The 18,235-nt window shown below is 36.2% G+C and overlaps 1 protein-coding gene across 1 annotated transcript; it reads left to right on the top strand.

The window, feature by feature from the left end:
* The first annotated feature begins 6,066 nt into the window (after positions 1 to 6,066).
* Positions 6,067 to 13,137, top strand: LOC144344601 (uncharacterized). Its single transcript, XM_085504608.1, has 5 exons — positions 6,067 to 6,261; positions 6,359 to 6,520; positions 8,906 to 9,092; positions 9,843 to 10,040; positions 12,796 to 13,137. The coding sequence occupies exons 1-5, from the start codon at positions 6,067 to 6,069 to the stop codon at positions 12,984 to 12,986; spliced, it is 933 nt and encodes a 310-aa protein (XP_085360734.1). The 3' UTR covers positions 12,987 to 13,137.
* Positions 13,138 to 18,235: the final 5,098 nt, after the last annotated feature.

The raw sequence follows: 18,235 nt of genomic DNA, 5'->3' as shown, positions 1-18,235 counted from the left end.
TGTTCGTCGGTGCTAGGGTCGATGTAGAGTTACTAGATATATTCGTGGTTGCTAGTGTCTATATTGCTGTTGTAGATGTGTTCGTCGATGCTAGGGTCGATGTAGAATTACTAGACATGTTCGTGGTTGCTAGTGTCTATATTGCTGTTGTAGATGTGTTCGTCGATGCTAGGGTCGATGTAGAGTTACTAGACATGTTCGTGGTTGCTAGGGTCTATATTGCTGTTGTAGATGTGTTCGTCGATGCTAGGGTGGATGTAGAGTTACTAGATATATTCGTGGTTGCTAGTGTCTATATTGCTGTTGTAGATGTGTTCGTCGATGCTAGGGTCGATGTAGAGTTACTAGACATGTTCGTGGTTGCTAGGGTCTATATTGCTGTTGTAGATGTGTTCGTCGATGCTAGGGTCGATGTAGAGTTACTAGACATGTTCGTGGTTGCTAGTGTCTATATTGCTGTTTTAGATGTATTCGTCGATGCTAGGATCGATGTAGAGTTACAAGACATGTTCGTGGTTGCTAGGGTCTATATTGCTGTTGTAGATGTTTTCGTCGATGCTAGGATCGATGTAGAGTTACTTGACATGTTCGTGGTTGTTAGGGTCTATATTACTGTTATAGACGTGTTTGTAAATGTTAGGGTCTATGTTATTGTTGTCCTGGACGTATTCATGGTTGTAGCAGTGACACAGCTCGGAGAAATTCTAGAGTCGCAAAAATAAAGATTTTCTTCATTCGATAAATTATGTATCTTCACAATATGACTAGTAGCTCTATCATCCAATTAGATTCGAGCATTTGGCGGCCAATATATCTTATTATTTGGACTCAAGGGTTGCAATGTTATATGCTTTTGCGCTTGCCCATACGTTATTATAAATCTAAAAATTCATGGTAACTTGTTGAGTTTTGTCGGTATTTTCTCAGTGGATCACCTCTATTTTGTGAACAGGTAACATATTTTTGTATTTATTTTACAAACGAACTATCTGATAAAATATAACTACTTGTGGATGTTGTAATTGGAAACTAAACAAAAAAAAGATTGTTGTTGGCCGAGGTAAATATTTGTATGATGCCGCATTTTTACTGCGCTGAATTCAACAAAGACTTACACAGCTGTAAAATACTAAAATGTATTACCAATTCAAGAGCACCTCACAGAATATCTTTGATGCAATTATATCATACATTGGGTATAGACAATATATGCTAAAAAATGGTTCCTTATATAACTCAATGTAGTTGCTGAGTGTATACTCACAGGATTAAATATAGCTGCAAGCAATGATGTGAGGGTGGTCCTAATATATCTACATCAGTTGCTTTGGAAGGTTATGTGCCAACCAGCGTTATAAATTCCCACAAATAATGTGATAGACACCAATGGTCCTGATAAAAATTTGGTGAAACAACTGGCCAGTGCTAACATGTAGAGGACAGTTTTTGTCCAGTATCGTTTGTCAGCGTTTACTTGGAAAGTATTTTTCTTTGTTAAATAATCCGCTTTTACTAGTTTTAGTAGTTTTTACTACTAATAATGTCTGTTTACGAAGTAAGTCCATAATCACAGAGAAGAGTTTATCTCTTCCTTTACTATTTAGCCTTTTCACACCCACTTCCCTCTTTTCTTCACAAAATAGTCCTGTTATAGTCTGCACTTCCTTTAAGAAGATTGGGACAAAAAAACGGAATCGAACCAAAAATTACCAGATGTGTAGATGATTTATGGTCATGGTCATGATTCATCAAATTGTGTATGTTCTTAATTAGTAGTACATATGCTTATGATGGAGATGTGTCTGTGGTCAAAATAAGATAAGAAAAAACATTCATTATGTGAAATATTTGGTTTATATTTTAGTGATGCCATTCCAATAGAGCAGTACATATTTCTATGTATTTATTTTAAGATTTGTCAATGATTACCATGAATTGAGTTGTGTCATACAAGTGATTCTGTTGGTTGGTATTGCTGATATTGTACAAAAAGCAATTAGATAAGGTTGGAATGATTAGTATACATGGTATATAAAGTGATAAACTATTGATACATATCAGATGAATATGACTTTTATATAGTATGACATATATGACATATTTTGAATGTTTATTTTATCAATCCTGACATTTGTGTCGGTTGAGAGAACATTTTCTCGGGATTTGTCCATGTAATAAATTCATTAGCTCGAATATATTTAATATATCAGACACATCAAAATCATTTTAAAAAATATCAAATTAGAAATATCAATTATAATGATTAATTAATTACTTAATGATAATGTGTCACATAACCAACCATAGCAATTGCTTATATTGTTGGAACCCTAAATTGCTGCTTGCAGCTGTTTTTTAACTTATGTATATTGTCCATATAGGATATAAATACATAAAGTTCTGTCGAATTAGTATGAACGTGACAGTTACTGTACAGCTATGAAACTCGATACAACAGAAATGATACATTATGATACAGATGTGGGTGGTATATCAAAAGAAACCATTCGCAATGCTCATGAAGGAGTGTAATGATATTTGGGACGAAATATTCAAAAATATCATTTCCGGCAGTTAAAAATACCCGAAATACGTAAAATGACCACCCAAAAAGCATGTGTCACACATTAAAGCGCGATAGTCGTCGCGCTGCGCATGTGTGAGATATATGGGTCTCACATAAACAAAGATGGCGACTTTGACTATTGCGCAGATCAACGAGTACGAACTGACACGTTTCCAAGGTTTAATTAGAACACGTTATTTTTTTTCAAAATGGAATCATTTTTCACAATGGAATTATTTTATCCATGTTTATTTCATTTATGCACGAAATGTGTGATAATGTAGTATTGTGATGATAATATAGCAGGAAAACTTTACTACATTATCACACATTTCGTGCATAAATGAAATAAACATGGCCAAAATGATTCCATTGTGAAAAAATGATTCCATTTTGAAAAAATAACGTGTTTTAGATAATTTTCATGTGATTGGAAGGTATCAAAGGAGTCACCGGCGGTAATCAGTGCAAGTCGCGCCCAGGTCAAACCTCATACTTGTGATTTCCATTTGAAGAGCGCATTGAATTGTGGGAAAATCAATGTTTATCAACACAAATGTCGAATATGCGCAGCGCGACGACTACAGTGCTTTAATAAGCATAAGAGATAAGCACCAAAGAATGTTTAAAAATAATATTAATTGTGATTGTATCTATTTTGTCCTCATATCATGGACAAAAACAGCTGATATAAATAATTGTTTTGCTTGTAAATCGTCGACTTGCCACGGTGTTCGTGTGTATGTTTAGAACATGTTGATGACCTCACGGGTATGTTATCCACGGATCTACGTTTAGCGCCGCAACCCTGGTTATACAGGTATTTCATCGGCAGATTTGGCTGTCAATCTAACGTCCCTTATCTTTTTATTGCAGTTCATGAAGATAACATTGAAACAAACAACATTTCTCTCGAGGAGGGGTATCATCGGGGCCAGTGTCATTGATAGTAAGTAATTGAGTACAGCGTGGGCTCATATGTACATGTTCTTCGTATTTTGCCAAAAGTGGCTCTGTCGAGTGAATTTAATAAATTGGGGAGTGTCCTTATGTACCCATAAGTTGTTATATATTTCAAAATGAAGTCGTATTGGCTATACATAAATTAATATTTGTGTGTGATACCGAATGATGATAATGATAATGGAACAGATAACGTTGTTTTGGTTGCCTGTGCATATTATTGCGCATGCACCACGAATTAATGGTGCGTACTATAAATTAAGAACTACTAGTAACTAGTAAAAAATTTAAAATTGTAACTGCACTACGATTTTTCAGATATTTTGCGTGAAATAAATAAATGACTAAAATTAAAAAACAAATTGGGGATCCCCGAACTTGTGTCAACGATGTTTACATAGCCTTAATCCCTAGTTTAGTGGTTATTTTAGGTTGTAAATGGGCAAAATGTGACCCAAATAGTTTCAAGAAATTACAGTCCTAGAAGACTAGTGTATGTCTTGATGGCTGGTGTGTCCGCCCAAGATCAGGGAGATTGCGGGTTCGATTGCCTGTGGTCGGCTGGGCACCCAGTTGTTGAAAAAGAATTATATACTGCCCCCCCCCCCCCTGCCAGGCCAGTGGCATTCATAGTTGGCCATAAGGGTCCAATCGCAAGGGTACGTAAAGCTCTTGGTCCCATGCGCTGTTTCTGTCCTCAGTGCCCCTAAAAATTCATTGCATCATTCACAAGATGGAGCGAATTACTGAGGGTTTTCAGAATCTGTAATTGGGCTCTTTGCTTGTTGATTTGCATAATAAATAATTAATTTATATACACATCCATTGTTTTAGATTACGGTATGTTAAAAATGCATATCAATATCAAGAAAAGATACCCATATTGTCTCATCTTTAAATCATGGACTGTGACAAATTGCACAGTTGTCGCAGGTGGCATTTACAATTGTTTGGGGTAAACAATGTTCTAGACCTTTGAGCTCGGTGAACATCAATTCGATCAATCATGTCGGATTAAAAAATTGCGCAGTGAATATCTCAATTAAGATTGGTTCTTGGTGCCGTCGATATGTTAATAATGACAGCGTAATAGTATATGGCACGGTGTATGTGTTTACACAGACGCTTCTGATAGGTAAATGCGACGATTAACTTCCGTCCGATGTCTATGCTTGGTGTTGGTCCAATGATTGTTATCATCTTCTCACTCAAAAGTCGTTTTCCCTTCTGAATTTGACATTTAAAATGTCACGGTTGTCGTACAGCGCGCGTTCGACTTTCGTGAAATCAAACAATGTATTTTACACGCGTTGTGTACGTCGTATGGGACCCATTATCGAGCACGACGCGGGCGTGACAGCGACGTCCTTGTATTGATGTGATTTCTGCAACCTGCATGGTTATAGATATGGAGTTCGTATTTGAACTGCTAAACGGAGTTTTCGTAAAATCAAATTATATGATGTGCACTTATAGCCACACAGCAACAATTGTTCGTTCCGCATTCCGTCTAATTGTGTGACGCACACAGATGAGAGACGATATCTGCGGTTCGGTCCGGTTTCATCAACACCATTAATGAATGCGTGCGCATACGCAGTGTGACATTACAACGTCAACTAGAACTTAATAGTCTGTGTAGGCAAATAATGGTTCGTCTTTTCTGAGTAAATCAACATGAAAATAATGTATTAACCGTGAATATTACTGAATAAATATGTCACGAAGGTAGTTACAACAGACAATACTGTCTCCACACCTACTATCATCATTAAGTTAACATATACATCACGTTTCCTCACACCCATACACGTCAGACGGATCTTTAATTTCGGCATTTCTTTTTTGTTTTGTAATAAGCAACTTTGGGAATAACCCGTAAAGTTACGACCCTATGCCGAGTTTATAAATAGACTACATATTGGCTTGATGAATTTTTAATTCTCGGTCATAAAAAAGTGTAATCATTCCGGATGCGCGGTGGGTTCATTGATCTATGTGTTAGCAGGGTGCCAGTCGGTGCAATCATTATTAACTACCAAGACAAGCACATACGCTCACAGTAACAATCGTATGCGTGCTCTATTTGATTTATTTAAAGGATTTGGTGATTTCTCAACTATCCTAGAACCGAGTTGGCGTATAAAGGTTATTCATATAACCCCGCTGTAATCGCTAATTTAAATTAATTGTATTTTTAAGATATACATTCAGAGTAACACCTTACGTTTTTGACAAGAGACACTTACCTCTGTGGGTTACTCTACCTCATAACAATGCGTGTTCAGGGCACGACACTATTATTGACTATAACTGGCTGGAATGTAGATCGCGCCCTCTAATTTCGGAATTCATGTTAATTACGCCCATTTCAAATATCTACCTTTTGATTAATAGCAGTCTGCGGTTTGTGAGTGTATATGTACGTTTCTTATCTCGCATATTGTTGGGTGTCAGTCACTGCAAACCATTCGGTACCTCGCACGGTTTACCTCGAAGTGTCACACAGAGAGAGATTCTCTTCACTGGTGAACACAATGGACTCGTGCTGTCAAAGACTCAAAGCTGTGTTCACATTACCTACGCTGGTAATATTACATGTTTCTAACACGTCGTGGATTGGTGTGACCGTCACTGCCTTAGCCTATCTTCTTCTTAGTTCACTTTCTACTGCGGGCGGAAGACCTTCCACTCTTCTTCGCTTATGCGAGTCGCGAACGCAGCGAGATGCGGTGAGGATTAATAACGTACATATCTATATCATTTATGTCGGTCCTGTCGATGTAATACACTGGTGTTTACGCATTATTATATGAATTCATCTTTCAGAACGGAGATATTATAGCGAGGCCAAATACGCAATGTCAGCCACAGACAGATGCCCAACTTTTAATACAATTGCGACGATCAGGAGAATTCAACGATCGGTACATGGGTCAAACACCCGACAATTTTCCCGATATACTCGACTTAACACGAGTTAAGGTAAGCGCGTCCTCTTTTTTCAAATATTCTTTTTTTACGCAGTTGGCGAAAAAAATGTATTATAAATCAATGTTATATATTGAAATAGTCGTAAAACGGTCTTCTAATTATGCACTTTTAGTAATGATGACCTTTTGATAATTAGTGTAGATAATTATATATACAGAACATTAATGAAAAGTATTAGTTCCAACAATCATATTCACGCGGAAACACAATATTATATTTACATCATCTGTAAAATTAAATCGCTTCCTCGATCTGAATTCGATTTGAACATACTAGGCGACCTTATACGCCGCCGCACTATAGTTGTTTACTATTTGTATCTCATATATCTCTCATTTATCGACCAAGAGCCAGTTTAAGAGTCGATGAACATGAATCTTAACGGATAAATCGTTAAGATGCTATTTTAAGATGCGCGACCCGTTATTATCCTATATTTAGGCCCTCATTGTACACCATACAATAGAACGTAGTCACTCCCAGTCGACACTCGCGATGCGTCGGCACGTTTGAACAAGTGCTCGATGTGATACTTATAATAGAATATGCCAAAGAACCACATTTAGCGTACTCATACAACATAAAAAACAGTCGGTAAATGCGACCTTTTACAAAGCAGTATATTTTGCAATGAATGAATCTAAAAAAAATCGAAATTTCTCAATGAATTTTCAGACATACATTATTGAAGTTTTTCACACTCGTGAATGCAAAGAGAACACACATATGTATTTCTTTGTAAAACAAACAGTTTTAATAAGAAAATCATTTGACCGGTGGGTTTTAAATTTATTTCGCTTTAAAACGGTGTATGTTTAGATTTAGGGGAACTAAGTATCAAATGTAAACAAAGAACTGTAACGACTCGTGAGTCTGAATTGAAAACTAATAAATATATTATCGATCTTATGATATTAGCTCTTTTCAAATTCTCGTAGGTTTGCCAGCCACATACATCACTATATGTTCTGTATTATAAGGATATATATGACGTACTTGTGCGCGGAACTCGATCCATTAGCGTTGAACTATGGGGTTAACTAAGAGCAAAGTAGAAAGAAACGGATATATACATTTTCCATGACAATGAACGTGATTGGTCATGAATCACTGAAACATGACATTTAAGAGCACGGGACATAATGGTTGAGAAAAGGCGACTTTTTGTATGAACACAATCCAATGTATCCTGCTGTGAAAATTAAACAACCATCAAACAAACGGAATTTAGAAAAACGTAACCTGGAAGATTGAGTTTATTGCTTCAAATTATATTGTTCTGTTTTTGTTTTGTTTTTGTTTTTTGTTTTTGTAATATATGTTCTGTATTATATATATATATATATTAACAGCCAACGGGGATATCAAATGATAATTATCAAATTCTTTTTAGCTCACGTCACATGGTCGTTATATAACCAATTACAATGATAGCGTTCTAATGTAAACTTAAATTGTTGCAAATGGAGTTGAAATAGCGTTATCAACGCGTATCAAAGAACCCAGTGTACGGTGACATCCTCCTTTGGCTCGTTCAGATATTTCGTGAAAATAACCGGAATGACAGATCAGTGCGTGGTTTGCCAGGGGTTAACAGAACAGAATATTAGTATTGTGTATTATTCTGTAACTATACATAAATACTTACTGAAATGAAGTGTACATTGCAAAATGAACACAGCACCGACAATGGTACGACTAAAATGATACGGTGGATAATAGGTCACCTTTTTAAACATTGCCTACAGTCTGCGATACTGCAATACTGTTGACGGTCGTAGTGAGTAGGTAATGGCATTATGAGTAAACAGTGAGGTAGACACACGCGTCTCAGTTGACACAAGGCGAGTCAAGTCTTATCTATCATCTTGGGCCCCAGGTGTACGTAGCGTTCATTAACATACGTAGGATGGCTATAGGTTAATGTATTGGTGGGTGGCAATAGCTTACTTAATTTGTTTGAGCCAATATTAGTTATTTAATTGGATAATAGAAGATACAATAACGAAACAAACGACGACAAGTCAATTGATAGTCTTGTGATAGTGGGAATGTAACTCACTGAGTGAAGTTACACGTTACGGACTCGCTGTGCTTATTAACACATTAGTGAGGCAGTTAACAATTCCATTAAGGTCATTTATTGGTCAGGCAAAGAACTTGAAGCAATTTTAAATCACTTGTTAGATCTAAAGGAGCACTTTCCATACTGTGACGTCAGACAGACGTGTTGCGTAAAACAGAAAGGTCAGAATAATTAGCCGTTTTATTCGATTTTTATTACCGTTTCTGACAATATTATATGTGTGTTGATTTAGTCTTCATAGGTATTTTGTCTATCGTTGCCAGTCATTATTATTCTTGTATTGATTTAATTCGCAGGACTATACTCCGGCTCCATTCGACGCAATTACGTCAAACCGAATACTCAAACGTCATATAGAAGAAATGATAGCGTCTCCTGAATGGTCAACGCCAGAGGTCAGATCACAGTTCACTAATTGGAATAACCTTCGAACGCCAGAAGAGCTAAATATTACAAGGCGGTTCAATAGGGATGTTGGTGAAGGTAATGATGTAGTTTACATGTGTTATTCATTTCACGAAAATGGCACGTACCGTAACGACAATTATACCAAATGATTGTGTTAATGTTACTCGAGTAAAGCTGTACTCTGTACCCAATTTTGAACCTTTTTTGAGACTTTCTTTTTACAAACTGGCGATTTACGGGATTCGCGTGGCAGACTGATCGATAACTTAAGCAATTCGTTGGTTTGTACTAAGTTGGTCCTCGTGGAACATGTTCGTGCATATTTGTCAGAATCAAATAATACAAATGAGTTAGCTATGAACGAGGACAGACAAAATGACGGATTTGACGACGTACTCAAATATCACGTGATAATGAAACCCGCTTGTTCAAGATAATCTCGTAGAGAACACAGATTCATTTTATTTGTTACAGACAGATTCATTTTATTTGTTACATTCCGCTCACAGTTCAGTACGAAATATTGGTGTTATGGTACATGCGCAGTCGTTGCAGAATCAGTTCATTGACTTGACACTATAACATACAGGGGACCTAATTACCAAGGGTCTAACCATTAATTCTGCTTGGGTCATCCTACCATTTTTGGCATCATTTATGTAGGAAATTTGGTGTGCCAAGGGGGTTGGCGAAATGTATTCCGTCTGATTTGTCGCCTTTTCCGCTCTATTAAGCCCCCCTTTCAAGAGATAATGATCAGCACCTGAGATAGTTATTACCACGACCCTGGAACCATATTCACTAACATTCATCTTTTAATTACAGTTGGTGCTGGAACAACGACAATAAACTATTGTCTAGAACGCGGTAGTCATACGAGCGATGGTTATGTGCGGCTCTGTACGGTGTGCGCAGCAACCATGGAGCTCTCAGAGGATTTTTTTCCTCGATACATCAACGAAGCAATATGTGATGTCGACAATACAGGAAGAGCGTGTTTTCCAATTGCAGGGACTGATGGAGGTGAGTCTATTTGATCAATCAATTAGCAATTAATTTTGATTTTATTAATATAAACGATTAAATCGCGAATGTGGTTAATCAACGAACGTGTATGTTTATATTTAAATTGCCTTTATCACATATCCACTCACATATTTTTTTTTATTTCTCCGCTTCATAATATTTTATTATTATTTTTATTTCGAAAAATTCCATTTTTTTCCTACTTATGTTTATTGTCTGGAACAGATACGTTCTAGGACGTCAAAACAATAAATAGTTTTACGGCTTAAAGGGCGATGTTCGTTTTGCAGAGCGCGTCCGAATTCAAGGGTAAACAAAAATTCATTTTACACGCTTGCGTGGCCAGCTTGAAATTCATCTTGAACACGAATCACGACACGCTGCGACAACAACTGCTCCTTAATTGTAACGTGTCATACATTCGTGTTGATATTTTTTTCTCGTTCTACGTTCAAATAAAAATTCGACTTTGTCGCAGGAAGTAGTCCAAACAATATGTTGACCCATTGTCGTATTAATAACTTCGCGTGAGTTGTTGCTATATAAATTGCAACATATACTGCCCAATATTGTTAACGGTTAACGAAGTTTGCCTCTCTTTTTTCATTATTTTCGTGCCAAGTTGTTCAAGCTCACCCTGTCCAGTTTACGACTTCGGATCCCGGTGGTACCGGTTACCGACTCCGCCATAAACATGATTAAATGGGCCCTAAAAATAAGTTATCCTCACACGAAACCAGTTCTAATCTAATCTAATAAAACAAGTTATATTTTAAGTATCAAAAATAAATACCTATAGATCAGGGTGACCTCTGGACAATCCATGAGTATTTTACTAAAGTTTTGTTAAAAATATATTTTTCTATTTTTAGAAGGGGGTACTTGACTTTTGAGTGTCAGATGTCTCTTTGTATATCATGCTATATATATTCAGAAATCTGGATATTGCAACTTATATAAATGCGGATAATTTATTTGTCCTTCATAAATATAGGCATAATTTGGGATCAAACCACAGTTTTGGTCAAAATATGTACAATGAAGTAATTTGAAGCTTCTTTATTCTATTTTGAGCTAACTGGTGTGATTCAAAACATATTTTTACAAAGATAAACAAGGTGTCGGATAAGCCAATCAATTATAATGTGTTTTTGTTTTTTCAATAAATTACACTTGTATGTTTTACTGTTAATTCAAATTCTGTCAAGATATCAATAAAAAACGAACACACGGTATTGTGAAAAAAACACAAGATGATCGAACAAAGAGTGTAGAAACTATTTCAAATTAAATTTTGCTAATTTACTACTCTCATTGTTCTGTTTTTAATCGGTCCTAATACCCATTGATTTACTGTTTTCAATGTCTAGTTAAAAGTTATGTATAGTCAGGTAAACTCCGTGGAGATAATCATCATACAGATGAATACTTGTGTACAGATTATATTAAGGATACAAATCACGTGATACTATGTAAATTAAGTTCAAACAAAAATCTGCATTCTCGACTCATTTTCAGTGCATTCCACTGAAAAAGAGGGCTCGAATTTGCACGACAAAATAACAAGTAAATGTGCATTAAAAGGTGAAACTTGTCTTTAATACGTTTTTAAAAATGTTGCTTATTATCGTATCTGGAATATTTTGCTCAGTCTTCGCAAAAAGATGCATTACTTTACGCACGCAGTACATGTTTACTTGATTTGACATAGTATTTTATTTATTATTTATTTATTTATTTTTTCGATGTTATTTACTTGCTTTATTTTCTATGTCAGCAGCTAATATGACTTCACAGTCAAGGCGCGTCGTGTCTTGTCAGGGACCCATAGCAACGTATACAACGCGTGTGAAATACATTGTTTGTTTACAACGCCTGTAGCGCTCTAACTAAAGACAAGTGAAAAGAAATCTTATCTTGAGAAATGATAATTATATATACAGATTTTAATAGATTTATTATATAATATTAATTAATATTAAAATGAACTAGCCAGTAACAGCAACAAAGTAATCGACTCTAGGCAGTTCGAATCGAATTCAAATTTTAAACTCCAGAGCATGTAACAAATACGCACTGCATTATGGGAAAACATCCCTATTGTATATAATGGAAAACTATTATCACTCGCTAAAGTAAACGTCATTTTTTTTAAATGTTTTAACAATATTAGGAATCATATCAATAATAATATACGACTTTTTCATCCTATGTCATGGAACAAAATTAAAAAATATACAGGACAAATTTCACCATAGAAATCAGTGAAAAATTCAATTTTGATCATTTTTCATGACAATTGGTATCCTTGTTTCTCGCAAAAATTGTTCCGCGACTCAAGTTTTATTTCCGGTTTCAGTATTCTGATGGCGTTAAACTCATAATTATGAATATATGACAAAAAAGACATATATTCAGCTAGTGGGCGTTTGATAACACATGTTTCAATTTGGCTCTAACCTCATTAAAGATAGCTCTGTGAGTCATTGGATACATTGCTAATATTGTAATGTTGTTTATTTAACTGATGGTTGTCCACGTGCGTGGGTTGGCTCCACGCACCGACGGCAAATGCGTCATCAATGTCGTCAATAATCATCTTGAAATTTTTGTTATCATTAGATTGTTACCCGGAAGTCTTTTTAACTGGGCATTTGATAACACTATGTGAAATGCTTCTCTCAAATTATGACTGTAATTATAATTGTTTTTCAGCTATCCATCATAATAACGTTTTTTTGCTTTTCAACAGGTCACGGTAGCTGCAAGCAGAGAGTGTTTAATCTGAGCATGCTCCGGCGAACCGGGAACTGTATACCAACTGAACAGAACGGCGAACAAGGAGTTATTTATTTGGAAGAGTGGGAACTTTACACGCAGCCAATTCGTGTATGGTGTGATTGCGAAATAAGCAGTCAGTCGTTTTTTGCTAATTTTGTCTAAACAGAATCTGCGTGGAAGAACAGACACTTGTTTTTTTTTAATTTAAAAAAACAAACAAAGTGGCGGTTATCTGGGACAGCAGAGGGCGTACTCCGGCTTCGTGCATCTGCTACTGTTGTTTCGTGTAATATATTTTAAAGTTAATTTATTAAATTTATTTTTTCACAGGGGGAGCTTGAGGGATTTGTACTTGACGAGTGTAATTGACTGTGTAGTATGGTCGATTTCCATGGCGGTGCGTACCGCTGTTCCGGGTGGGGCTACTCCCATAGTTGAAGTATACGGGTACGCGCCGCCAATCTTTTTCATCCCCAATTTTAAGTTTTTCAGCCATTTTAGCAAAATTTAGACCATTTTGGCGAAAACGCCAAATACCTTAACGTCAATCTTTTTGGGGCTAGTTTTCAACTGGCTGCGGAGCAATCCCATCCAAAATCCAGGTGCGATACCCCTTCCCCAGGGATCGCATTGCCTACCTATTTCAAACGAGTGAACTCTTTTCAATATCAGTATTGTTCCCGTCAACAACTAATTTCAATTTCCCTTCTGTACGTATTGTGCTCCAGCAAGTTCATGTTACTTATATTTTTTTCAAAATATTTGACTAACAGTCTAATTAACACATATGGCTCCTTTGCGGAAGTATTACATTATTCAGCAATGTCAAGTTTCAAATTGGTTCATTTGATATAACATTTCCATATATTTATTTGCTTAATTCAACGTTGGTGGCGTGATCTATCTCGGACAAGCACAGTATGGCGGCTGTTTCCATGAAACAATTAGAAACACGTTTTCTTTGCCTTTCTATTTAATTTTAACCATTTTATCATTATGTACACACAAAAATAAAATAACACCAATATGATAATATTGAATAAACATAAGACTTATATAGTAAACACATCGAATACAAACGTAAATAATGATATCGATTAAATGAATAATGTCTTACAACGCAAATAGCTTCGCGGTGATGATAAAACCCAAATAGGGCGTGTATAGAGAACGCATAAGTGACGGGTCAATGTTTCCACCGGACACAATTAAAGCGGGGGAGTCGTCACCGGCGCATGCGTCAGATGGCCATAGCGTGTCATTGTTGACAAACAAGCGTCTACCCATGAGCCTTCGCGTTTTTAGCGTGTGTTGTTATCGTCGCTTGGGACTCAATTCCCGCGCGTGCGCAGGTGACAACCCTCCCGCTATAACAGTACCATACACAAGTCTAACTTACACAATTATGGGTTACTAGTATATTTTATACTGTTAAATTCTATAGTAATGTTTAAATGTCTAGGCTTTTTGCAATATTCAACATGTTTTTATTTGTAAATGTATTAGGGTTTACTCACTATTATTAAACGTTTTATATGAATACCATGATTAAGTTTATTGTTTCCATCATTATACTAACCGCTGATACAGAACCGCCTTTGTCTTTGTTTACTTTAGGCGTACACGCGCAATCCCGGGAAAACAATTGTTTAAACACTACAGGTTTCTCACATCAGTACTAATATAGGATTTCTTCATCTCATGCCTCCCAGCAAAATGTGAGATAAAAAGAAATAATATCAAATGAAAACCTAGTTAACAATGTCAAAATTTTGATATTTTCAATGATATTTCGGACCCCATTTTTATATTTATTTTGGTATCCTAGCCGAAGAATACTAAGTATATATGTTAATAAGTAATATTAAGTAATATTCAATTCGGTTCCAACCTCGCAGTTATTCTATTCCCGCTCTGTGAGTATTTAATGGTACCAACCTCGAAAAAATGCTTGCCTAAGTTATTTAATTTAAAAAAATAACATACAGCAAGCTTCTGGTATTTCTATGATACATAATTACGCGGAACAGTCATGAAATTTGGCTCAGTTAAGATTTCAAAACATTCGGGTTGATTTGTCGCGATTTGTTCGCGTGGTTTATGGCACGTGGCAACGATACGGGGATATCTCTGATCTGCACGTGATATTTATGATGATTGACATTTATTGGTACCCATTTTAAAGTGTATATTGATATGTGAAGAAGACACGGCCGTCAGCTATTTAATTCCGGTAGTAAAATGTTTGGTTACTTGGAAGCAATGACCAGGTGTATGCCTTAGTAACTGGTGATGGCGTCATCGCCGTTAGAGACATCCGCACCAGGCCTATTCTAGCGCCCTCTTTCGAGCTAAAATTACACAGATGATTCATGTTCGCATGCTGACTGTTTGTAGTGTGTACCAATAATATTTAAATAATAATAATAATATAATATTTCAATAGCATGAAGTAGATAACAAGGTTCGGTAAAGTCAAACTTATTATTCTATTCTGTTGTGTTTTTCTATGTGACTCGGTTTAATTATAAAATTTGGTTACATGTAATTTCCAGTTCATAAAGACTGCTGGAATCTGAGTTTGGTGACCCATTTGAAATTTGGTCAATTGCATACTTTTTTCACACTACTGTGACAGAGAGCATGTCTTAACATTCCCTTCTCCCCAATAGGATTGAGAGAGAGAGAGCAATATTATTCTTATTAGTATTGAGCCTACCCCTCAGATATACGGAAATTATTGTTTCCATTTTTTGTGTTTTACTCAATCAATTAATAAAATGCTGTGTTCAGCAAATTGTCGAGAAACATAAGTGGTTCACAATTGCCGAATATTTACAAGTTGGTCGCATTCATTTGAGTGTATGGGATGTTATTATAACTATTAAGGATGAATGTATGTGATCTTAATATAACGTTGGAAATCAAAACAATGCTTTCGCAAAGAAAAGTGGTAACACGTTGTTTGTCGTGGGTGTTAACTAACTAACTAACTAACTGTATGTTAACTAAAACGTATTTTCTGTACAGAAATTATAGATATCGCTTGTTCCGGACCCGGAAACCTAGCAACGTAACGAAAAACAATCATATACAATATACGATTGCAAATTCTTAAAGCGGGGGCGTCGTCCTGCTCTTGCGGCAAACGGTCATATCGTGTCGTTTTTTATAAACAAGCGTCTATCAATGAGCTTTGGCGTTTTTAGCGTGCGCTTTAATATTCTTCGTGCCATTGGGAGACACACACGGTTGAGACTGAGTGCCCCTCATATAGCCGTACGCAGTTGTGATATCATTTTACACATATACTTTTACAACCCACACATGACAAAAATACACTAGTAAAATCATAATATGTTATGACCACCTGGAACGACCCCCCTGTGTTAGAGGCAAATCTTTGTTTATAAGCTGGTAGAAAAATTGTCCAAATTTGTTTATGTCGGGTGGGTCTTGTCACTTTATGCCAATTTACTCTGTTTGTTCACAGTCCCTCTATCTAGAGGGACTGTGGTTTGTCATATTTTAAAAGTAGAGGGACATATCTCCAAATTTTTCTCCTTCAATCTTGCCCCATCCCTCTCTGTCAATAGAAATAATTATTTCTGAATCGTTTGCGGCGACACTTAGAACACGAACCGATAATTTGCATTTGAGTCGAAGCATATATACAGTGCAGAATTTGATGCGACGAAAACAACTGTCAACAAACAAGCTTCTAGCTTATTGGTCTAACTGTTGGAAAAGTAGGTCACACAACATATAGTCATAAACTAATAGTATAGTATTTGTGCTTCAAAGTTCAATAAACCACAGTTACTCTACTAAGACAAAGAGACTGTCAACAAAATACTGTTTTTCTTCAAAGCACTTCAAGATTGCAAAAGAACGATCACCTGTAAAATACAATATCACTCCTAGTCACAGTTCAGTTGAGATTGTAGTTTGATGTAAAAATTATTAAGTTACTGAATGTGGACGTTCAACAAAAAACAAAATGTATGTTGCCCGTAACTCGAGGTTCTGATAACTGTTGATTCAACATCGAGTCACAATTTGGGCGTGGTTTCACAAAAATGGGCGTGATTTCAAAAATATGGGCGTGGTCATTTCTGTAACTCGACGTTTTCGTAACTCCATGTTCGTAACTCTAACTCAGCATCTCTTCGTAGTTCGATCTACTTTGCTTACGTATGGTTGCATTACGCTAAATTAGTTCCAAATAGATCGGTGGCACACAATAACACGATGGTACACCGAGAAACCTAGACAAGCCCAGTCATGGCATATTATTTTTTTATATGATAATTCATTTCAAGAACAAATTTGTAAATTTGTGGTTCTAATCAAATTAAAAAAGAGAAAGATATCAGATAAAACAATAAATATGCAACGTCGGGGCAATAACGCATGACAATTTTATCTTGTTTTATCATGTTTTATAAGTTATAAAAGTTTCACCCTGAGATCATGCATAGAGCTTTACTGGGTCTTGGGACTATTATGCAAAATAATTGCGCCAATTGTGGGAAATATGGAATAAACTTTCAAATTACCATGATTTTCAGTGTGTCCGAACGCTGGCGCTCGTTTCGGGTTTTACTAGCGCACAGTCCTTCTACCACTTGCAACGCGCACGGATTTACAAAGATTCATTGACAAATTCTGAGATTTTCATTGTGCGCAAATTCAGATCATCAAATATTTCACATCATAGTCCCAAAACACAAATAAACAATTTAGTACGCACAGGGTTTTAGTGAGGACATGAATTTGTAATGGGGTTTGGGGACTATGATGTGAAATATTTGATATTCCGAATTAGAATGAAATATGTACTAAAGTTTCAATAATCAATCGGCATGCCTGAAAGATGGCGAACGCAATGGTTTCCTATTTGATTGTCATTTTCTACGCACGAGGATCCACAATATTTATTTATTTTCCGCATTTCGCGTTTATTCAGATCTTCAAATTTTGGCCTAATAATCCCAATGAATTCTATTAACAACAATTGTATTTACATAGCACATTACATTGCGCTTCGTTGCGCAGAAAAAAAAGTCTTCAGGTTGCCTTTGGAAATAAGTGAATAATAGTTGAGCTGTGGCGAAGCTTCAAAGAATTTCGTTCCACAGAACTGAAGCGACGACATAATATGACGCCAGCCAACTGTTTTTTGAATGTTAACTTGGAGCCTTCAAATGACCTGAGAGGGCGTGTTGGCATGTACTGGGTAACCTGTGAATTCTTACCGTCAGACGCGATGTAAATCTATTTGCGCATGCGTAACCTATCCAGTAACGAGCGAGGGTAGGACAAAAATATAAAAAAAGTGTTTTAAAGGTCGCGGAGTGAGTGTAGGTGGGTACAAACGAGGGCAGCTAGAAGAACTATTTAAGACAGCC

The sequence above is a fragment of the Saccoglossus kowalevskii genome, chromosome 10 (genome assembly GCF_978046115.1).
Source record: "Saccoglossus kowalevskii chromosome 10, keSacKowa6.1, whole genome shotgun sequence".
NCBI lineage: Eukaryota > Metazoa > Hemichordata > Enteropneusta > Harrimaniidae > Saccoglossus > Saccoglossus kowalevskii.
Note: the sequence above shows the minus strand (reverse complement) of the source record. Positions and strands in the feature narration are given on the sequence as shown.

Excerpts from the sequence above, each read along its gene's own strand:
- LOC144344601 (XM_085504608.1), top strand. The coding sequence starts at position 6,067 with ATGGACTCGTGCTGTCAAAGACTCAAAGCTGTGTTCACATTACCTACG. Across the intron at positions 6,262-6,358 it reads CGCGAACGCAGCGAGATGCG|AACGGAGATATTATAGCGAG; the intron begins GTGAGGATTAAT and ends TTCATCTTTCAG. Across the intron at positions 10,041-12,795 it reads AATTGCAGGGACTGATGGAG|GTCACGGTAGCTGCAAGCAG; the intron begins GTGAGTCTATTT and ends GCTTTTCAACAG.